Source organism: Pithys albifrons, chromosome 16, assembly GCF_047495875.1.
Source record: "Pithys albifrons albifrons isolate INPA30051 chromosome 16, PitAlb_v1, whole genome shotgun sequence".
In the NCBI taxonomy this organism is placed as follows: Eukaryota; Metazoa; Chordata; class Aves; order Passeriformes; family Thamnophilidae; genus Pithys; species Pithys albifrons.
In genome coordinates, this window is record NC_092473.1 from 13,039,450 (window position 1) to 13,063,222 (window position 23,773).

The window sequence follows — 23,773 nt, forward strand, 5'->3', positions numbered from 1 at the left end:
TACAGGGCTTTGAACACGGCTGTGTTCTCACTGTAATTTTTCATGCCTCTCCTATGTATAAAAGCTGGTTTGCTGCACTGGGAATGTGTGATTTCCTCTGTTGCTCTGGATGCTGTCTGAAAGAAAAATAGTTGTTCATCATTAAGGGTAACCACCCCATGCCAAAACAGGGGGATGTTTATTATTGACTGATTAGTGTACAAACACTTTGATTTAGCACTGACTCTTTTTGAGGTCTATTGATGTGTGAATTTGTTTCTTCCAGTATAATAATTTTACATGTTGTTTCAACCTCGTACTCAATGATATGAGTAATGGCACAGCTGAACTCACTGTGGCTTCTCATCAAGTATTAAAAGTGAAGGTGGGAGTTTCTTCCTCCAAGCGTTGCACTCAGATTTCCAAGCTCTGCCTCTCACAGGCTGCAATATTGTCAGATCTTTATTCCACAGGGTCTCCCTGGATCTTTACATTTTCTTTTATCTTATCTGGTTTTTGAGCTTCCCATCTCCTGTCCTGTCAAGCCCTTAAGTTTTTGCATGTTGTCTCTAGGTTAGTCCTTCATCTTTTATAGGCAAGAAAAGAGCATCTAATTCATGTGAAATGCAAAGTAACGAGGTGGGTGATGCTGCCTGTAAGGGAGTTTAGAGACATTTGTTAGTAGCAGCCCTAAGAATAGACTTGTGTTCTAAAATGCCCTTTACTGACTCCCTCAGTTAACTACAGGGTGTTCTTTCCTACCTGCTTTAGGCTGAATGGAAACTCCTCCCTCCCTTTCTACACACAGATCATCTCTGATTACCCATTAGGCTCTGACTCCCCAATATTCCTGTCTGTGGTGTTGTGATAATTAGAGGAGCCATAAATACAGAAAATTTACCTTTGCTGCCTTTCATTTTTACTTTTTTTTTCAATGAACTATTTGTTATTCCCTGCGTGTCACCCTTTAACAGGCTGCCTTTCAATTGTTGAGGAGGTTTGTAATAAAACTGCACCCTGATGGTTGCCAGGACTGTCCCCAGCCCCCAGCAGGGCACTCTGCAGGCTCTGGGTCTCTGGTGTCATTTGTTGTTTTTTGTGTAACTTCTTACTGCCATTTAAACTGTCCTAGTTTCATATGTTGTAGCTTTCTGTGTGTCACCATAAACACATTACATGATCTAAACAGAGAAAAGGCCTTGAGGCATCCAAGATCTTTATTTCCTGTAAATGTATTTGAAATGATGCAGGGTTTGATTCCTCAGCATCTTTATTGGCATGAACGGTGAATATCCATCGGTCTGTCAAGTCTGAAGTGTTGTATGGGTTTTGCCTGGTGGAAAACATCCTTCTGGTATTCATGTGCTCTTTCTGTGTCCTGACCAGAGCCATCACACTGGAGAACCAGCTGGTGATCCTCGGGACATCGGTGGCCGACGCAGGAGGTTATTATGTCCAGGCAGTCAATGAAAAGAATGGGGAGAACAAGACAAGTCCCTTTATTCATCTCAACATAGCAAGTGAGTACCCAAATGGTGGATAATATGCTGTCACACTGAGGTTGCAGACAGGATTCACAAAGGCTGCTCTAATCAAAAGAGTCTTGCTAACAAAGGGTTGGACCTCTAAAGGAGGTCAATTTTCCTGCTTGGTGTGGAGCACACTGAACTCCTTGTGCAGTAAGAGGGACCTAAGAGAGAATATGCCCTCGACAAATCACCCTCAGAGCCTTTTGTCTGGAGGTTTATTTTGTGCCAGGCAGGTACACGATGATATTCCTCACTGTTTATTGTGAAGTTGTGATTATAATTTCTTTTTAATGCAGGGGTTTATAAATTGTTGTTTTCCATTGTGCATAAGTAAACAAGTCACTCTTCTGAGTGCAAATTTATTTATGAATCTATTCCCAGACTATGGCATTGTTTTTATCTGGAGTTATCACAGAGTCCAGGGAACATGCATTACGTTGTTATTACTTATTATTTTACATTACACAAATTGTATTAACACCACCATTACAGAGGTATTTCTTGAGTGGCTTTTGCAGCAAAGTGGAGGAGAAGGCAGCAGAGCACCGGGGTCAGAGAAATGACTGCACACTAAACACACTGCTGGGCACATTCAACCAAAGTGTACATGTGTGAGCTATTGTAAAACATTTAGCAAATGTGTTTGGATGAAAAATTAATCTTCTGAGCACGTAGAATGGTTTGACTCCTTTTCTGAGCCATTTGACCAAGGTATTTTTAATGTAGCAGGGAGATGGAGAGCTTGTTCCTCTGCTGTGGGGACAGGCAGGTTTCCCATTTTGGCTGCAGAGGCAGCAGGACATGATGGGGTTACATCACTGATGGCAGTGGCAGCTTCACTGACAGGCTGCTCTCGTGGTTTGGGCTTTGAGAAGAGGCAGGACTCGGCTCTGGAGCACTTGGCATGATGAGATGCCAGACATCTCTTGATCTTGGATACCATTAGATTTGGGACAATCCCTGTTGGCTTCTTTCCTTACAATAGCAGTCTGGGTTTCTGGGCAGGAAATCTGGCAAGTTGGTTTTGGAACTATTCTTATGTTTCTCAGAAGGTCATTAAAAACATTATGGTCCTGTGAAACATTTAATTTCTAAGAAAATGTGATTTTTCTGCTGAAATTCCTAATGGGATTTCAAGGCAACCTGTCCTTCCCCAGGCAGTGGAAGCCCTTCTAGTGGGGCTGGATAACTGGGGGCAGCAGCTGGGTGGTTTGACAGGCAGGAGAGACAAACCTCTCTTTTCTTTTGGATAACTATCTAAACTAAATGAACTGCTCTGGGGTTTTATGTGTATCTTTCTGAAGTGGAAATAATATTCCAAACCCACTTGTGAATTCTGGCTGTACTGTGGCATGTAGATTGTAAACATTATTATTTTTGACAGTATGAAGAGGTTTGCTAACACTTTAGTAATTTCATTTTTAAAGCAAATTTGTATTGTTTGTATTATGTGACCAATAACATACTTCCTGCTATAATTTCATATCTTAATTAATGCTAGAAATAGTCTGTGATCATGCATGCATAACAAGTGCTATGCAAAGCATAATACAGGCATATGGAAAAGAAAACACTCCAAACTGCTTACAGACTTGATACCATGAATGCAAAGTCTGTCTGGAATGTGGAAAATGGGAAAGATAAAATGGATTTTAAAAAGCAAAGGACGAGATAGGATGGAAAGCCAAAAATGGACTTGCTTTTAACATTAATATTACCCAATGAGGTTTTTAAATTGACACCTTGATATCCAAGATTATTAACACTCTGTGTGTTGAAGGAAGGCATTGGCTGTAAGGCATTACAGTCTAAAGAAAATGAGATTAACGTGGTCATTCTGAACTTTGACCTGGGGAAGGAACGTGTGTGATACATTACATAGATGGGAATAAACCTTTTTGGTCTACTAACAGAAAATAATCAGGCAAAAATATAGTCCTGAAGCAAAATGCAGAGCATGGCTGCAGGAAAATGATACATTTTGGAAGAGTAATGAAGAATTCCAGCAAGAGGTTGGAAACAGATTGTTAAAGGGACATCCAGGTGAGGAGCATCCCACATTGAATTGTCCCTGTCTGGATCTCATCAGATGTTAGGAGTGATGGCACTTGTAATTTTCCATTGGGACACGTATAAAATTGAAAGCCAGTTTAACCAAAAGGAAATGAAGCACAAGTAAAATGGAATATCCAATCTCTGTCCAAGTAGATTATATATCAATTATTGAGTTCAGCCTTGCTCATGACTCAGCCTGCACACTGTTACTGAGGGCAGAAGGAAGAACCCGTGGATAATTCCCAGGGCAGCCATTCCCAGAGAGCAGCGTTAGGGATGCACAGCTCGTTATTCCTTGAAGGAGACTGGAGTCAGATTTGCTCCAGCCTGGAAGAAAAGCACATTTGCAGAATCATTCTACCAGCTCAGAGAGCTGTAAGCTATGCTGTTCTGCTCCAAAATACAAGATTGGCAGCAGGAGAGAGGTCTGGCTCTGAGCTAAGCAGGAGATGAGTTACAGGGCCTTATTTTGCAGGTTAAAGTCAATGTGGAGTTGTGGCTGAAGGTAAATGGAGCTTGAGCAACATCTGGAAAATGCACTGAACTATCCTTCAATTAATACCTATATTTGATACATGGGGAATAAAGAGATTAAATGATGTTGAACATGTTTCAAAAACAATCTAAAAGCATCAGATGCAATGAATTCTCTAGTAGGGCTCCAAGTATTAATGGTAAAGACATTTTGTTTCTTGTCATCAGTCTAAGCTGAGATGAGCTCAGCTGGTCAGTGCTGCTGGCAAGGTTTGGGTTTGATCCCTGTATGGGCTGTTCACTTAAGGGCTGACTTGATGGTCCTTGTGGGCCTCTCCCAACTCAGAGGATTCTGTGAAACTTAAACTCAGAGTCCCAGCAGCAGGAGGTCTTACACCCACCCATCACTCACCCCGATCACAAACGTTGTGCTGCAAAGTTGGGAAACAGCTTCAGAGGAAGCCTTCAGGCTTTTCAGTGTTGCTTCTGTGCTTGGGTTTGGTTTTCTCATGTTCTGAGGTTGCTCAGACATGGCAAATGAATGGAACAGAGTGCCTGGTTTAGTGCAAACCATCAGCTCTTTAGGCCATGTTGGTGTTTCCAGCATTGCTGGTGGGTCAGTCCACACACCCATTGTGCAAAGGCACTGGAGATTTTAACACTCAGTAGATGAGGCCACTCTGGGAGAAGCTGCAAATACTGAGCAGTATTTTTTCTTAACAGCCAAGTCTCCAGGTTGGTTAAACTGCCCAAAAAAACATATGTTGTAGTTTGAAAGTCCAGGTCATGGCCTGAGGTCCATCCAACTATGCCCGAAGAGCACAGTTGTTTCTTTCCAGTGGATGTTTCCACTGATTTCAAGAGTATTAAATCATGTCTGAGGCAACAGGCTTTGGTGAAATAAAAATTATGCCCAACAGGCAGCATGTTGGGAATAATGTCACATCAGAAATTAGTGTGAGATGTCATAAATTAGTCCTAAATTTAAAGTGTCTTAAAATGAGTTGAACTGTATATTATGCTAATAAATATCTTGCCCTTTTTTTCCTTTTTTTTTCTTTTTTAAGCATATGTTAAAGCTTTCATGTAAATAACACAAAATTTTGGCTGGGAAAATCGGGAAGTCTGAAAGTCAAGAGTTTGGCAACAGAAATAAAAACCAAAATGAGTGTTGTTACTTACTCAGATACATCACTTACTCCTTGTTGAAAATTCCCTATTTCTGGTTTGGAGGATTTCAGTATCAACTCCATTGCTGGAACTTCCTAACTTGACCAGAGTGGTGTGAGAATTCATCTGTCATGGGGCTGGCAGAGGCTTCTGGGATGTCAATACTGCTTTTCAATAACAATTGGGAAATCTTAAATGGTTTTTTTCCTGTTTCCATTGATCAAACAATAGATTTGAAGATGGTTTTTTGAGCAGATCCGGAATTCTTTAGGCTCTGTCCGTCATGAGCCTGTTCTCCCCCAGACAGACAGACACTGCAGCACAGATGGTCAGGTCTCTTCCTAAAGATTCTGCCCTGTCAGGGAATAAGGTGGCATTCTTTTGGTCTTACCAGTGTTGGCAGGGCATCTAAAGATGGAAGTGTTCATTCAAAGTAAGGCAGTCATAAAACTCTTATCTCCCTGAAGGCCACACTTGGTGTAGCAGCCAAATGTCTCTGAAACTGCACGAAAAAAACTCAAAACCCCAAATCCTCCAAAGCAATTATAAAAAACCCCACCAACTTAAACAACCCAGAAATACACAAAAAAAAAATCAGGGAAAAAATACCTGGCATGTTTCTGTAGGCTGAAGATTTTGGGGAAAGAAATGGGGAGCAAGGGCTTTAAGAACTTCATAATGAAACCACAAGGATTTCTGGTGCCTGAGTCAGGAGTTAAAGTGGGTTTATTAGGAGAGGGAAATAATGAAAGATTCATAGGGAGCTTTTTCTTACTGCAAGGAGCTGGCTGAGGTATTTACTGCAGCGTGCTCAGTGCGTGTCCTTGTCCCTTCCGATGTGACCCCACGGCCACACTCTGGTGCCTCTCAAGGAGAAGTTTGCAAAGCCCTGCTGAGATGGTTCTATTATTAACTTCAAGGCAATGCTGTTCCAGTCCTGGAAACTTTTCACAGTGTGTGTGTGGCTCTTTCTGAGGCATTTTGGAGTGAGTGGGGCTGGGGAAATGATTTCAGTGGCAGGTGGGGGTGTGGAAGGTGTTGTGACAGCCAAGATGCTGCTGCTTCAATTGGGTTTGTGGCGTTAATCGTGTGGAACTGCAGTCCAGGGCCCTGCTCTGGCCCTGCTGGTTAAGCTGTGAAATATTGAGATTCATGTCACCTCGACAGATTTATTAGGAAATGAGATGCTCTCCAGACCTGTTGGTAACACTGGGAGATACAGAGTGTTCTGCAGCCTGATGTCATTTTTTGATGCAGCCTTTGCGAAAACAGCAAACAAGATTGATGAAAATTTTCCAAACCTTGCCAGCCAGCATTTCTGAAGAGTCAAAGATAATAAAGCCAATTATCGTTTAACGAAGATAAATTTTTCCCTTGGGCGCTGGCAAGGCTTGAAAAAAATAGTAAAAAAATAATAAAGTTGGGGACTGAAAATTAAACTCCTGGCTTGGCTGTATTGCAATTCATTTAAAGCATGAGGGTGTCATGTTGCTCTGCCCACCTTCCACTTGCAACCAGAAGAATTTTGTTTCGTCATGGCAGGCATTGACATGAGGCTAAATAGACCCCATTTGTCTCTGGTTCTTCAATTTAATGCATCAAAACATTAAGTTTACAGAAGTGAGAAGTCCCATTCCAGGCTCACAGGGACTGAATTTGCCCCAAAGTTCTTGTTTGGCTGTTTTTCTGTTATGAAGAAAGGTTCTCATGATCACACAAGGTGTTTAGGTCTCTCTTAGTGTCTGTAAGGATGAAATATTCTTTATGTTGTTAGCAAAGCAAGAGCTGGAGGGAAAATGCCACGTTATCTGTCGGTGTATTTGGTAGGATGTTGCTCTTCTGTCAGGTTTGGTAAGAAGAGAAGCTCTCAGAGGATTCTGGGCAGGCATTTTCCTCTCTGGAAGAGAGCATTTCACTAACATATTTTTTCATATTAACCATCAGGGTTTGTTCAAGTCAGCAGATGTTGAAGATCCTTCATGGATCTGTTTGAAGCATTCTGCTGCATGAATTTTTCATAGCTAGTTCCAGCTTTCAGGTGTAGGCAGGAAAAAGGAAAAAAGGAATGGGCTGGCACCCCCAGGGAACAGATATTTCTGTTCTGACGTCAAATCCACACAAGCTCTATAGACTTGTCAGACTGGGTTTAGTTCATGCCAAGAGAGTTTCCTTCTCTCAGCCTCTCCGGGTCAACACTGTTGAGGTGAAATCAGTGCTTCAATGAGGCCTTTTTAAAATTATTTTCTGGGGGTTTGGGGGTGAGGGACAGAAAGGAATGAGTTGAGATGAAATTGGGGTTTTTTTGTGCCATGGTTGTACCTGATTGGCTGAGGTTGTGCCCAAACTCTGAGGAGGTCCCGCCTGGCACAGCTCAGCCCTCGGGGCGCTCCTTTTAAGTCACTCTTTGAAATGATCCCATTTGTTTCCCCGTTTCCTCAAAGGTTTTGCTTTCTCTTTGCCAGGCAGGATTTCCAGGAAGGATATCACAGTGTGGGTACATGACTAAACGTGTGCCTTCTGCTTTGACTGACACTTCACGTTCCTCTGTTACCCAGAATGTTAATTGGAAGGAGACTGTCGAAATGTTGAGAGTTTGAAGCTGAACATTAAGGACACGTTCTGTGTAAATACCACCTTTAATACCCTGCTAAACCAGTGTCTAAATACTCCTTTAGTTGTAAATCCAGTCTGCTCCAATTCTAAAGGACATACATGTTTAAATGGGGATGGTTTTTCCTTATTATTTTGAGAATAGAGTGGAACTTAAACATGCTTTTTGAGATGTATTTTAGTAACAATAATAGCTGTAAGAAAAAGGACTAAATTGAGTTAGTGTTAAAGATTTGGGGTTGATATAATGGAACAAATGCTCATTTAAGCTTTATCCAGAGCTGGGAATTTGAGAAGAGGTTGATATTCTGAATGGTTTGCTCTATTATCTATTGCAGGAGTGACACTGTACTGCAGTGTTGACTGATTTTATATGCATTACAAAGAAATAACAGATGATGTTCAGGAGTTATCAGCATTCTTGGACTCCATATTTCACTGCTGGGTTTTTAAAAGCATCAACCAGATCTCTTCCATAATTCTCTACTTTTCTTCTCCTTAAAGCAAAACTTTCCTCACTTTTAACTGGAGTGACAAAGGGGGAAACCTGTGGTTAAAGTGATAGATTGTTAAACTGCAGAAATTATAAAGATGAGCCAAGAGACCTTCATGGCAGCCTGAGCTTTTCTTTGGGTTTCTCCAAATATTATATCAATGCTCTTCCTGATAAATAGCAGAAATATGGATTGATCTCCAATTTCCTCTTTCTCTGCATGATTTTTGATAATACTTATTGCCACACATGGTGGATCTGTCCTGGGCAACCAGTGTCTCCTCTGCTGGTAGTCTTTGTAATGAAAAAAGATGCTAAAGTGAACTGTCTGTAAGGTTATTTCAGCCTTACTATTAAAGAGAACTTAAAGAGGGAAAAGCAGCATAAAATATATTTAAGTATCTGGCACTTAATTTTCATCATATTGTATCAACAAATGTAATGAAGCTTTAAATACACAGTTTATGTGAAGAATAGTTGTTTCCTCTGCTCCCAAATGCAACAATACAACCCTGTTGTGCTGGGGACTCCTCAGTGGCTGGTGAGGCTGTGGAATTGCACCCAAATTGAGTGTGTGCTCCTTCAGCATATGCACATCCATTATGCATTTTGCTCCGAAAAAGTGGCAAATGCTGAAGTTTCTATAATCAAATGTGTTATTTTAACATGGCTTCTTCTTACACTTGGGTGTTGATAAGGTTTGGGGGGGTTGTCTGTGAGATCTGGAATGCACACACACACACATGCTCCAAATCCTGGGTTGTCTCCTAAACCCTTTATTTATATCTGACACATGCAATTAATCTCCCCCTATCTCTAATCACTTTTGCTATTACATTCATCGCAGTGATTTGTATCCTATCTCTGTCACTGCTCTGTAATTGATATGTGGAGATAAGGGATTCTTAGAGGACACAAACAAGGAAAAGGGAAAATTGAATTTACCTTGCAATCATTTTATAAAATGTGACACCCATCAATTATACATGCCAGCCAGGAAAATGCCATCTTGAACAAACTGCAATGATTTGTTGGAGGACCAGCAGAAGAGAAATGCCAGGAAACTTTTCTGGCCAGAGAAGTATTGCTCGTTCAACAGACTCACTTTTCAATCTCGCTGCTCCACCTCCAATGTTTTTAAATAATATTGCAGAATTTACAAAGAAAGTCCGGGGTTAGATCAGTGTTTTTCTTCAGTCAATCTTGTACTAATACTCCAGGGTGGGATGAGATGAAAGGGAGCTGTTCGAATAAACATTGTTTTGATCAGACATAAAAAGATGGTGTTGGTTACTCAAGACTGAATCATCTTTCATGGGCAAAAATGGTAAAGTTGATAGTGTAGTCCAATTCCAATTTAAGCACATTCTACCTTGAACATGTTTCTGTTTAGTTTCTCTTTTCTATTTCAGTCCAGTGAGATGTGAATTTTCTCACTCTTGTGTAAGTACTTTGTGCTCATGATTAATTCTAATTGTTGGCATGAGAGTAGAAGCTCCTGTCCATACCTGAAAGTTGAAGTAGTGCTGGGGGATCTTTGAAAATCTTTTTATGTGTACTGATAATGTTACAAAAACTAATGTTGAGTGTGCAGATGAATATATGATAATATAAGTCATAAAACTTCCAAGATTTAAGTCAAGCAGTATTCAGTGCTGGCAGCTTCCAGGGATTGTCAGTCTGGCAAACAGGTTTTCCCTGCAACTATTTATTTCTTGGTTATCATGTACAGCCCAGATCCAACTGTACTTTCTAAAAACTTCCAGAGCACACAGAAGAACAGTAATTTGTAGGCATTTGTAAAGGGCTTCATGTTCTAGTTTATGTCAGGGTCATAATCCTGAAGCTTTGGGAGGAGCAGCTTCTGGAGACCAGTGTATTAATTTACCCCTTTTGAACATGAATTTGTGGTTTCCTACGAGTCCCCTTCTGCTTTGCCAGGCTCCTGGAGTATTCCAAGCAGCTGACTCACAGTATTTTGCTTTGTTTCCCATCTTTACACAGTGGGGTACATTTGAAGTATAATTTTCATTTATTTGAAGTTGCTAAATTCTTCTGAAGGTGCTCTTTACTAAACACCCAGTAAGAATCTGTAACTTGCTGAAGTGAGCTTGGGCTTAAACATCCTATTTGAAGGAAGAAAACCACATTTAGAGAAAATCATCCAGGAGTTGCACTTTGATGCTTGTGAGTCCTCTCCATGGTACATGTGCTGGTCTGGAATGCCATGGGTTGTCCTGGCTGGTCTGTGGGCCAGAGGGTAAAAAGATACAAAGATAATGAGAAGCATCTTATTTCTGATGAGTTGGATAAATTTGCCCCATGTTGAGTGGGTTTTTTTGATTCATAGGAGAAGGACTTGCTCTTCAGTTTGGAAAAGAAGTAATTTAGGAACTCTTTCATATTATTCTTTAAACTGTTGTGTTAGGCAAGTTTGAAATGTCTTTAAACAATATAGATAAGGAATAATAAATATACTCAAACCAGATGTTCAGTAGAATGTGTTTTGCAGTTAGTTACTGCAAAAGCCCAAATATATCCTAAAGATTCTTACACATGCTGAAGGTCTGCATGGCAGCACTGCCCTCCCAGCATCCTCACTAAAGCTCATTTTCATCCTGAGCTCTCACAAACATATGGTTGCTTGAGGGTTGTCATTTTTAAAGCTCTTCATATAAAAGATGTTTTTAATTTCTTCTCAATATACATCATAAACCAGTAAAAGTGACTGAGAATGGAAACTCCTGATGTCTCTCATCCTTCTGCCAAATAGATGGGATTTGTCCAAGTAGTTGTGGAAGTGGAGACAACAGCCTGTGTATGGACAGAAATGGGCAAACAGTGATTCCAACTGCAGCCCAAGCACTGGAGATCAGGACAGGCAAGATTCAAGGTCATCTGTGCAGCTATAAATATTCTTCTTTTAGATTTTAGGAAGCACTTGCTATGAATTTTCAAGTAACACAGAATAATTGGGTTTTCTTACCCGAGCTGTAATGGAAGAGCAGCTCAGAGCTGCTGTGGGCTGGGCTGGGCTGGGCTGGTCTGCTCTCCCTGCTGTGTGCAAGGGCTGCATCCGTTTGCTGTGCCCTCAGCGGTGCCCTGGGAGCTGCAAATTGCCCATCAAGGGTGTTGGTCACCCCCACGTTTGTACCTGAGGGTGGTGAGACACCACAGCAATCCTCCCCCTGCAGCCTGTGCTCTAAGGTGATGGAAACCCTGATTCCTTTCCATGTCCAGACTATTGTCTCCACTTTTAAACCCTTTCAAAATAATCCATAATCCAGAACTCTGCCCTTTTATGGTGGATAATTCATTGTAGCTGTGGAATGTGGGCACAAAGTTACGGCCCCTATAATCTTGGAGAACATCATTGTTAAATAGTGTGTCTTTAAAGGACTGCAAGCTTTCTGTGATAAAAATGGAGCACAGCAGCCAGGAAAACACACACAATGTCCTGGTCTCTAAGGCCCTATTTGTGCAAAATTGTTACTAAATTTTCTCCAGCTCTGTTTGCTCTTAAATATCTTTACAAACTGAGGACAAGTTGCTTCTGCTGTTGTCCATGGGGAAAATCCTGCAGTGGTCACTGTGGTGGATAAATAAGGAATGAGAGAAGTTGTGTCTGGTGACTCTTTTTATTCCCCACTTGTTCCTTATGCACTAAGGAGGGATAAAAGGAAAAGTTTGCTTTTTCCATCCATGGTGGCTGCATTTTGATCTGCTCATAAACCTGACTTAGTAAAGACTTGGTGAAGGCTTAAAAAGCCATCTATGTTGTGCCTCTGTAAATGCTGGGAAAGCAACTGCAAAGCCTGTGCTGCCTTCAGCCATCCTTGTGGATTTATCAGATATCTGTGAGTGATACTGTCAGAGCTATTAAAGAAAGTAATTGGTGGTGAGTGATTAAAATTGCAGATGGCCTTTTCAAGGTGATTATGAATATTAAATCAGGTCAGTAAAAGCGAGCTGAAAAGGCCCATGAAACCCAAAAGTGAATATGCTGAGGATAATTGCGTGAAAAGAGGATCTTGCAGGCACATCATGCTCATCCAACCCCCCCAGCCCATCAATCAACCAACCAACCAAGAAAACCCCAAGATAATTCAGGTGGGCTTATTGTATCAAAGGAGGTGGAACTAAATAGCTCCCTTTTTAGGCTGTAAATTGCTCCATGCAGAGAACTTGGTGCATCTTCCCCCTCCTTGACACAGACCATTCTCCCAGGCCCCTTGTGGTTGGCACTGAGCAGTGCCAGTGCTGTGAATTCCCCATGCCAGGCAGTGCTGAGTCACTAACAGTGATCTTTTCCTGTTCTTTTCCAGTTGTAAGTGATTATGACAAAGGTTTCTTTCCCCATCACCTTGGAACAAGGCCAAGAAATACTGTAAAGTGACTTAATTTCATTTGGTGATCTTTATCTCACAAAGCAAAGGTTATGTGGGAGGGTTGGGCTTTTTATAGCTGAAAAATCTAAGGTTCATTTTGTTCCAATGATTTAATATGGAAACTTCAGATGCAAACAGAGATAAAAGTAGAGAAAACTGAAAAATAAATGTTTTCCTTTTGAGCTCTGCTTGCTTACATGTGTATTTTAATACAGAGTGTTTTCACATCTATCTAAATAACTTGTGAACTTGAGCCTGAGGGTTTGTTTTCTTGTGCATATTGTGATGTAGACTCATCACTCTCAGACCACTTCCATCCTTTCAAATAGAATTTTATGTGGTTGCTTACATATCATTACTGTATTGATCTCAAACATCCTGCTGACCTGTCTGATCTGCTTCTGACTGGAAAACACCACGGGCTTCATTGTGAAGATTTATATAAATATGCTTTGCAATTATTGTTTATTATCTTTGGTACAACAGGAATCATTTGTGTAATCATTTGAGGAGCTCTTTCTCCTTCACACAGTATTTCTACTTACCTGAATTTTGTGGTCATTGTAATGTCAGTGATTTTGTTGCTTATTGATTCCTCATCTAAATTAGTATTCTATCACTTACAGGTATTCCCTTGGTAAATTTGATAGAGAATTCCACTCATTTCACCACAATAACACTTATTTCTAACCTTATTGGCTTAGGAACTGGCCTGTGGCCTCCATGACAAAAACACCTCTTAGAAAAGTTTTTAAAAGGCTTTTATAGTACAAGTATTCAACTTGTTGGTTCATTGCTAGTCCATGCAATGGGTGTGTTCAAGGGAGAGGTGGTTTAACCAGATACTCAACACTTTCCTTTAACTGTGGAAAGACAAGGAATGCAAATAGCCAATACCCAAGAAGTTATGGGGAATTAAAAAAGATGTGCTTTTTAATACTGCATCAATGAATAAGACAATATCATGTTTTTCCACCCTCAAGATGACATGTAAATTTTAATTCTAAGTTTTAACTCTTCAAGAAATACAAGCAGAGTCAATAGGTGAGGCTGCTTAATATTTGAAAGCATCTCAGTAGTGTCTGGATTAACCTTTTTGGGAAGGATATTGTTCACTTTTCTGATGTGGTTGATATGGTGTGTTGTAACTTGGAGGGCCTGGGATGCTCCTGAAAGCAGCACTGTGGCATCAGCAAACCCAGAGTGTGGCAGGAGAGGCAGAGCTGAGGAGGGTGGGACGAGGCTGTGGCTGCCAGAGCTGTGTGTGCACTGAAGGAGAGGGTCATTGGCATCTCTGAGGCTAAAGGGGACAAACACAGAATCTGGCAGATCTTTTAGGGCTTGGCAGTGAGTGCTGAGTTCCTCTCTTGAGTGCAATGCAGAACTCATTTCGTAAAAGCAAGTCTGGGCTGGTTTGTGCACTTGTGTTGTAGCCTGTGATGGTGTTGTGCAGTCAGCTCTGGGCTGCTGCAGGGGGGAGTTGTGATGATTTAGAGATGGATAAGGCAGTGTAGTCTTTAAAATTCACAGATAAATCTTTTTTTACAAGGCTGTTACAAATGCTTTCAAAGGGTGTTTGTAATGGAAGAAGTGACAGACCTCTAATTAGTGTGGCAGGATGGGACTGTAGTGTCTGTGAGAGGGATGAAATAACACTGTTTATCTCGAGTTTATGGCTAGCAGATGCAGGTAGATGGTGTTTTTCTTGGTTCATTCTTTCACTGCACATACGAGAGGAGGTGTTTTTAATTTTGTCAAAATATTTCCGAGTTGTGAAACTTAAAACATACAAGTTATGAGTTGACTGTGAATAATGACCAAGCTGTTTTCCTGCAGCCTTTGCACGCGCTGGTTCTTTAAGGCAACTTCCTTCCAGAACTGTATTTTGCTGCTTTTAAAGCAATACAGCTGTTTTCTGTGTGTTTAAAGTAGAGGTTTATGCTGACAAGACTTTATTGCAATTTTTAAAAGCCTGGGTTTTAACAAGGCAATTATCTCATTTTAGGTTTGTGTGGCTCTGGTACTTCTTTTCAGTTTCCCTTCACAATGTCACAACCTGAATGACTTCTTAGTATCTTAATACCATATTTACACAGACTTCATGGCCCAGCACACCAAACCTCATTTGTGTGGTAATGCTGGAGGTGATATATTTGTCATAAATCCTTATCCTTAACTGAGTGGTATTTTTGAAACATTCATCAGGAGTGAATATGATTTACCACATTATTATTTGTGGTGTAAAAGTTTGTCAGTTATATCTTTTAAAAAGGATTTTCTAAAGGAAGTTTAACCTTCACTGTGCAGCATAAACTGTGAGATTTGTAGAATTATCTGTCAATGAGTGCAAACAGCAACCCCCAATCCTGTCTGTGCTGCCAACCCTTCTCACTCCAGAAGAAATGGGTGCTGGAAAAACACTGGCCTGGGTCAAATCCCTGTGCAGTTGAGCATCCTGGAGCACCAGCTGGATTGGTGTGACCTGGAAACCTGGAAACCTGGAAATACAACTCAGCCTGGAAATATAACTCAGCCCCTCCTTCTCCTTTCCTGGGGGTGCAGTGGGGTATTTGAAGGGATCTCCATGGCCTTGAGTGGACCTGTAGTTTAGAATGAGGCAAAGATGAGCTGAGTGGAACAATCAGTTCCAGAGGGAGACGCATCAGAACTGTCTGAACAGCCCCCCTGAGCTCTGCAGATTCAGCACTGGGAAGGGAAGGGCTTGTCTGTACAGCCAGAGCTGTTCCTTTGGGTGAGCCCTTAAGACCAAGGTGAGATATCTCTGCTTTTCACCCTTGATCACCAAGGGAACTTTAAAGCCTGTGATTCAGAAGGAAATCCTGGGTAGCTGGCTCTGGAAACGTGCAGAGCTCCCCAGAACTGTGTGATGGGTGATATAAAATCTCAGTGAGAAGTGTGGATCCTGATTGAGAGGAGGAGTGCACAGAATCAGGAAAAACAGCTCTGGCTTGTAATGCATTGCCTCTATCGGGCTGTAGATCAGTTTTATGAGCTTTGCAGAAGATGGGGACAGTACTAACAGTTCTATATTTTTCTTTTATTTTTTTTTTCTCAAGAATGTATCATATGCAATCCATTCAAAAATTGCACAGTAAGCTTAAGAAGGAATAAGAACCCTCTCTAAGTCACAGCAGGTTATATTGCAAGTAATTCTCATTTTGCCATTTTCCTCTGATTTTCTCAAACAGTGAATTTTGAAACAACATAAGCAAGTTGTTTATGCAGTTAAGGATTTATGGGAATGTGATTCTCATTCACAAGAGGAGGGGGAGTGTGTGAATTCCTTTTACAATATGCCTCCATGATCCTGAAGTAATTCAGAGATTGATTTGTAAAACATTCTGAATCAATTAAGGCTTTAATCAGCAAGCAGCAAACTTCAGATGGCTCGTGGACTAATTTTACCATCTCCCATCAACACGAACCTAAGCTGGAAAAAGAAAACAATTAAGAGGATGTAATTATCTGTCCTGATTACTGAATTAGAGGAGTTTGTGTTTATTCCATCGCTGTGCAAAAAAGAGAAATCTGCTTTGTAAAACAATTTGAGGCAGCTACTAAATTGCCAGGGGTTTGCAGGGTGCAGTGGAGATGTTTGCTGGGCCAGTTGTGAGAGAGGTTTGTAATGCACAGCTGTCAGACAAGCACTGGCTGTGGAGCTTTGGAGCCTGTTCCTGACAGCTGGGCAGTGCCCTGTGCAAGTGCCAGTCCTCAGAGTGTTTTTCCTCCCTGTGCTTCAAATTAGTTTGGATTTTCAAGGCAGAGTCTCATCTGCAGTCCCTTGTCCAAGCATATCTCACGTGGTTGTATCTGGTGATCACAAAAAACCCTGGCCATTTCCAGGAGCCAGGAATTGATGTTTAAGTTCTCATATGAGGAGAAGTTTCCAGAAAAGAGAGATGGAAGAGCATCCTTGTGTGATCAAACTAATGTTCTCATTACCCTGTGGTTGTGTCTTCCTGCTACCAAGTGGAATTACTTTGTCATTGGTATTTTGCTTGACATCAAGTGAGAAGAGCCTATAGAAATATAGCAAATTATTACATAATGTTTTCCTCCAACCAGACTTTTAGATTTGGTAGGATTTTTATTTTCAGCTTAGCAGAGAGATAAATACAGATTTGTGGTAGACCTTTGCTTGCCCTTTATATCATCCCAGATCTGATCAGAATCCACAAATTGCATAAACCCTCTCCTAAAGCCCCAGTTTACAACACAAGTGTAATTTCTCTTTGAATATTTAGCAGAATGTTAATTCTGGCATATTTAGCTGCCACACTGAAAGATTGTTGCTGCATTCTGTGCAAAGTTCAGAATAAATGTCCAGAACTGCAGTGAGTTATAGATCAATTACGGTAATTGGAAAGAAAAGTAAACCAGAAGCCTTGGTAGTATCCAGCAGGAGTGATGCCTTTATTTTTTATTAATGAGCAGTAAACAAGCCTGTCATCAATCACTGACTTTGAAAAATGTACCATATAAGTTCCTCCTATAAATGGTATCATTTCTATGTAGTATGTGTGTCCCTTGGTAGTACTGGTTTATTAAATGCTGTTGAACAGAATTTTCCGTTGAAGGAGATTAAAACTGTCATCTTAAGAAAAATGAACTTTATTTAAGCAGCAAGAGATAAAGCTGCCTCATCACAAAATCACAGCATGGTTTGGGTTGGAAAGGACCTTAAAAGTTCGTCTCATTCCAATGTCCTGCCACAGGCAGGGACACCTTCTCCTATCCCAGGTTACTCCAAGCCCTGTCCAGTCTGGCCTTGGACACTCCCAGGGCTGGGGCAGCCACAGCTTCTCTGGGCACCTGTGCCAGGGCCTGCCCACCCTCACAGGGAAGAATTTCTTCCTAATATATAATCGTACATCTACCCTCCAGCAGCTTAAAGCCATCCCCCCTTGTCCTGTCACCCCACACCCCTGTCCCCAGTCCCTCTCCAGCTCTCTTGGAGCCCCTTTAGGCACTGGAAGGAGCTCTGAGGTCTCCCCGGAGCTTTCCCTTCTCCAGGCGGAGCAGCCCCAGCTCTCCCAGCCTGGCCCCAGAGCAGAGGGGCTCCAGCCCTCAGAGCATCTCTGTACAAATATAAACTCCATCCTAGCTGTCAGAACACACATATAAAGCCACAACCAGTCTCCCATTTGCACAGTATCACAATAAATTAGAGTTTAATAATATTGTAATTTATGCAGATTTAAAAAACATATTTGACTTTCAGAGCAATAAAATGGGTTGGAGCATTATCATAAATGTAATTGTTACTGGTGTTGTCTAATGTGTTTCATTTTTAAATTAAGAAAATCCATAATAAAAAGTATGTTTGAGAGAAATATGTGATGAGCAGACAGGCCCCTTAGTGTTAATCCTCTCTCCAATCAGTGCTGGGCACTGGCTGGGGTTGCTGAGTTGAGTTCCTTCTGGGAGGGACCTTCACGAGCTCCACCTTCTTCAGAGTCAAATAATAACAGTTACTGCCGTGATTTGACTTTGTTACCTGGTCTGGCTGGAGGAAGAAGTCGATTTAAAGAGTTGGGAGACATTCAGGTTGCCAAAGCCATCCCAGGGAAAGGCAGGAAGGGGGAAATGACTGACTTCTGAAAAGTCAGATATTTCTGTGGGCCGAGGAAACAACTTGCTCTACTCTTGCCACTTAAGGTCCCAGAGTATGGCAGGACAGGTGACCATCAGTGCTGGGTTCCCTTGCAGGGCTTCGTGACATCTGCCAGAGCATTTGTTTCTAACTGGGAATTGGTGGCATTTGTGGAATGCTGCATAGAGTACTGGAAAAGCCCTGGAGATGTCTCTAGGTTTCATCAACACACCCACAAAGGAGATTCTTGTGATTAGGAGACTGGAGAGAACAATAAACCAGAGAGTGAAGGAAGAGTTCCACAGCCAGGGTGTAGTCTTATCTGCAAGAATGTACAAAGTAGTTTAAATTAAATTATTTTAAACTCATCTGAGGCTTTAAGTGCACTTGACAAGTTGTGTCTCCACTCTCTGTGCCCCTTGGGGTCTTCATTTGAAGGACTGAGTTCTAGGCTGTTCCCCCAGTTTGGCATCCCCAGTACAGATGTGCTTTGTTCTCAGACCACTTGAGGAGCATTGGTGTTGCCATGAGTTTGTCAACAGTGTTGGGAACAATTATGAAGGTATTGTGGCTTTATCATGAGAAGAGAGTCAGTCAGTGGTGCTGTGGCTGGAATAACACTCTTATTTTACTGCCCTGTGACACCCCTGTGAGGTGTTGCACCATTTGGGTAACTATGTTGCAGTGGAATTGCTCTGTGAAGAAGAGAGCTCATGTTACTCTAACAATCTGCCACAGAGGGTCTTAATGTAGGAAATACAGGGACCGAGGAATCCTATTGTTAAAAAATCAGTTTCTCCAGGAATGTTTCCTAAGTGTATGTCTTTGGGTTGTTGGCCTGGAATTCTTGCTGATCACAACTGTCTTGAAAACATTCCAAACATTACTGTCTGTCTTCCAAGCCCTCACTTCTCATAGGATTCTGAAATTATTAATGGAAAGGAGCTGGTTGAGCAGGTTCGGTGAAGGTTCACAGAGGCTGAAGTGTGGAAGGAGAAGACACTTGGGTGAGATCAAGACATGTCTGGAACACACAGTGTGAGGAAGAGAGTAAATTACAATGGGCAGGGAACTGGTGGGCCTTCTGCCAGAGCTGGATTCCTCTGCTGGGCTGAGGGACAGGCAGCATTTGGGACAATTGTCATCTGAAGAGGTGAAAGTGTCTCAGAGAAGCTTAGAAAGGCCACTTTTCTAATGGCTTGGGGAAAAGGACAGTCTGCAGTCAATCTGCTCCTCTAAGGGCTGATACCTGGTGAATCTGATTTCCTCTGGAGACCATGGGCAGGTTACTGAGAATGGGCTCAGGTGCAGAGGTGCTCCCTCACCTGGTGAAGTCCTCTCAGCAGGACAGGGTTTGCTCACCAGGGCTGTCACAAGGTTTCTTTAGTTACCAGCTGGGTCATGATGTATGTTAACAGACATCTTACCTACAGCAAATCCAGATGGGTCTCCCTTCTCTTTCCTTTCTTCTCCTACTAGATGGAAAAGGTCACAAGAAAAGCAGCAAGGGGAATTCTTGCTGCCAGCACAAGATGCTCTTGACTCTGGCTGCATCAGTGCCACAGACTTTAATTTCCTTTGCACTGAACTAAGGTTAGACTCCCTTAAAGGTCATTCTCCCTGCAATAGGGTTTGTTCTGCCGTTTGTTTTATTTATTGAAAACAGCCTCTTTTCTGAGAACAAGATTGTTTTCCTCACTATTGCCTCCCCTCTTCTTAAGTTGCTTTTGAAAGGTGTTTCATTACTTGCTAAGCTCCAAAGTGATTTTTCTGATAGTGATAATATCGACTTGCAAAACCTTTGAGCTGGGAGTGTTTTATCTTAGCACTGCAGTAATGCTTGTTGCATAAAGAGATGGTGACATTTGGAAGTGACCCTGTCTTTATTAACTCAAGTTTTGAGAGAACCCTGAAATTATCCTGTTATCTCTCTGTCAGTTCCCCCAAATTCTGGAGATAAGCTGGAGACCAGTGCTCTCATTGCACACTTTTCTTTGTAAAATAAAATATTTTCTTTAATCAACTAATGTCAAAATGTAATTTTTAAATCTTTCCCTTCCAGTTGGTTCAGATTTTTGGCTTCAAAAATACACAGGTGAAGAGCTCTGTTCTAAAGTGGACCAGAGCTTCTTGCCTCAAAACTGTGACACGTGTTTCATAGAAAATGAGGTGTTCCTAAAATGCTGCCTCCTTTTCTTGGCATTCATTTTCATACTTGGTGAGTCAGTGAGAGGACATGGTCTGTCTTCTGCCCCCTTGGTTCCCTGGATGCTCAGTGATTGTCAGGGAAACCTCCCTGTCCATCTGCCCACAGAAGGATGGAGAGGCCACGTCCAGAGCAAGGGACTTCTGTGAGACTGTGAGCTCAGAGATCAGAAACTGTCTTTAGAAAGTATCTCTGGTGTTCTCCTTCCTCCTGCTTTTTTCATGACCCCCAAAACATGATTTTGTTGTTGTTGTTCTTTTGTTGGACTATAGAAGGTATTTTTCAAGGTAAAATGTGTAAGACCTTGGTTATGAAGAAAAAGCAGAAATAAAAGCAATTCAGATGTGGGCTTTTTCATGCATCTGGGAAAAAGCTGGGACCAACAGAATATGACAGTTTAGGATTAAGGATGAGGTGGTTTACTGGGTGATGGAGTTCTCTGGGCAGGCATTTGGTTAGATATTGGTCTTATTATGTAATTCACTAAATGTGTTTATAGCTCCAGATGGCTGGATTTAAAAATAAAATTAATAAATTATCTTCACACACTTTTAAGTCCCCTCTGCTTAGCCAGGTATATCCAAATCATTATACAGAGAATTATTGATGGGCTGCTGTGAAGGGAAATAAATTTATTTTAAGGGTTCTCCTTGCTCAATAAAACACTGCAGAAGAGTGCAGAAGAATTGTCAAATATTTGGGATGTTTTTGCAGAAAAGGAGCTTATTTGGGGCTGAATGGTGTTGGTTTTCTGCTTTCTGATATGAAAATAAAGTAACCTGAAGATTGGACCTGGCAGGGACAAGGTGACCTTGTATTAAAATGATTCCTGGTGCCGTGAGAGAGCCTGGGAATGAGGATCAGTTGGGCTCAGGGATCCCATTGGTCAGAGTTGGGATCAGCTGGGCTCAGGGATCCCATTGGTCAGAGTTGGGATCAGCTGGGCTCAGGGGTCCCATTGGTCAGAGTTGGGATCAGCTGGGCTCAGGGGACCCATTGGTCAGAGTTGGGATCAGCTGGGCTCAGGGCTCCCATTGGTCAGAGTTGGGATCAGCTGGGCTCAGGGCTCCCATTGGTCAGAGTTGGGATCAGAGGGGCTCAGGGGTCCCATTGGTCAGAGTTAGAACCTGTCCACAGTGGACATTTTTTTATGTTGCAATTAATATTGGCTGCTAGTGAGAAGTCTGAGTGCTCTCCTCATGCCACCCAGCTTGAAAATAATTTAAATAGAATATAACAATGTCTCTGTGTGCTTCAGAGGGAACAAAGGCAGATTTCTCTCTCCCACTTCATTCCACGGATGGCACTTCCGCCCTTCCTCCTGAGGGCCAATATTCCTTAATTAAAATTAAAAAAAAGGCCTATTCAAGTCTTTCTTTTCAAATCAAATGTCCATAAATGAGAGATTTGTCTGTGTAAGATGTAAGCACAGAACTCTGAGCAGAGCTGATATAACCCCAGCCCAAGTTTGCAAGGAGCAGCCCTTTGTTCCTGCGTGGGGCAGGAGCTCTGACTCTGGGCATTGCCAACCACTTCATTCTGTCTCTTTGAACGTGGCCTTTCCTGTTACTCTGCAATTATCCCCCTTGTTTTTCTTTGCCTTTGCTGGGGTATGAGGCTCTGAAAGCAGAGACAAAGGTGGAGCAGAGCATGACAAGTGTGTGTCGGGAACGTGCTTTGTTGCAGAGCCCCGGCGAGTTCTCTGGGTCTGTCTGTGCCCCCCGTGTGCCCTCTGTGTGCCCACTCTGCTCCTGCTCACCCTCCCTGCTCGGGCCACGGGCTTTGCATTGTCTTTTCTTCCTCTGTGCTTAACACAGCGTGTTTCCTCCCCATCCTCCCCCTCCCTGCTTCAAAACAAACACTGCCAGGCCTGAAGTGCTTCTCTTGCTTTTCCAAAGTTAGAGCAGAGTGGTGATCTGATTAAAGTGATTAAAACTATATACAGAGTGCATAATTAACCCCTGGTCCGGCTGTCACGGGGAGCTGATGCCAGGGTGATACTGTCTCTCTCCATGGCAGCAGGAGGATGCTACAGGGCTATTTTATTTTATTTTTTTTTTCCAAGAGAACTTTAATCGCTTGAGATAAAGAGCCAGGAGAGAGAGATCAGGGCTGTATTAATCCTCTCAATGGCTTTATAATTTCCCTACTATTCTGCTGCTGGTAATCAAGAAAAATAATGCTGGCTTAATCCTGGCCACCAAGGTCAGTCATCCCTGAGCCTTTTGATAGGAGGGACGTCATTATGAGGAGGTGTTTAATGAACGCAATTTTCCTGGCGTACTTTGGGACTGGCAATATGTACGTGATTTCTTACCCCTGGTGGAAGAATATTTCTTGCTTGGAGTAATAATCGGCCCATTTTGATCATTGTTTAACAGCTGGTTAGGGCAGCAGGACGGCCACAGCAGCCAAAGGCTGTTTGGGAGGATGCTGGGGGAGAGGGAGTGTCACCAACCAGCCAAGGCTGGTACTACAGCAACAGGGAGGCAGTTCCTGGGCATCAGCAGCAAATGGGAGGGCAGGAGCATTGTAACAAGTCCTGATGAAAATATAAACCCCCATGCCAGGCAGACCCACAAACTGGAGAGAGGCTCCTGGAATATCTTTTCTTGTGTGGCTTCAGTCTGCCACTATTTCAGTTCTCAAAAAGCCCCAAAACCAACCAAAAAACCCAAACCAAAACCACAACCCCCGAATATTTCCCCAAACTTCCAACGTCCTCTTTTTCTGAGCCAAGGTGAAAAAGCTTTTTAGCTGTTTCCTGAAGCCTGACATTCTGAACACCTTAAAAAGAAGGCGCTGTAAATAATGCTGCTTACCATCACATTTAACTTAATTCTGCAAAGCTTTAGAGATGGTGAAAGATATGTCTGTCACTGAGACTGAAGGCTAAAAGTGCTAAAAAGGCAGAGCTGACACTTGTACAAAAGTTGATGTTAATAGTGGGCTCATCTCATGAGGAAACGTATCAGCTGTATTTGTGTTTGGAGAAAAAACAGTGTTAGGGAATTTTCAGGCTCGTCCCTTATAGCTGGTTAATCCTGGGAGATTATTCTGTGTTCTTGCTTCTCACATCCATGGCTGATAAGATCTGAGAGTCAGGGAGTGTGCAGAGGATGGAAACACTCCTGCCTTCTGCAGAACAAACCCTTTTTTCTGGAAGCTTCTGTGAGGAGTTGCTAACTTTGGACTTTGGTTTGTTATGTTGCAATCCCCAGCATCCAAACATGAAGCCTCCTATTTATATGAAGT

The 23,773-nt window shown here is 42.1% G+C and overlaps 1 protein-coding gene across 1 annotated transcript in view; it reads left to right on the forward strand.

Annotated features, from left to right (window-relative positions):
- The window catches only part of SDK1 (sidekick cell adhesion molecule 1), a 391,178-nt gene that overhangs the window by 179,628 nt on the left and 187,777 nt on the right, over positions 1–23,773 (forward strand). The window contains exon 6 of the mRNA XM_071570864.1: positions 1,366–1,499. Coding sequence (XP_071426965.1) covers positions 1,366–1,499 — 134 coding nt within the window. The remainder of the gene's footprint in view (positions 1–1,365; positions 1,500–23,773) is intronic.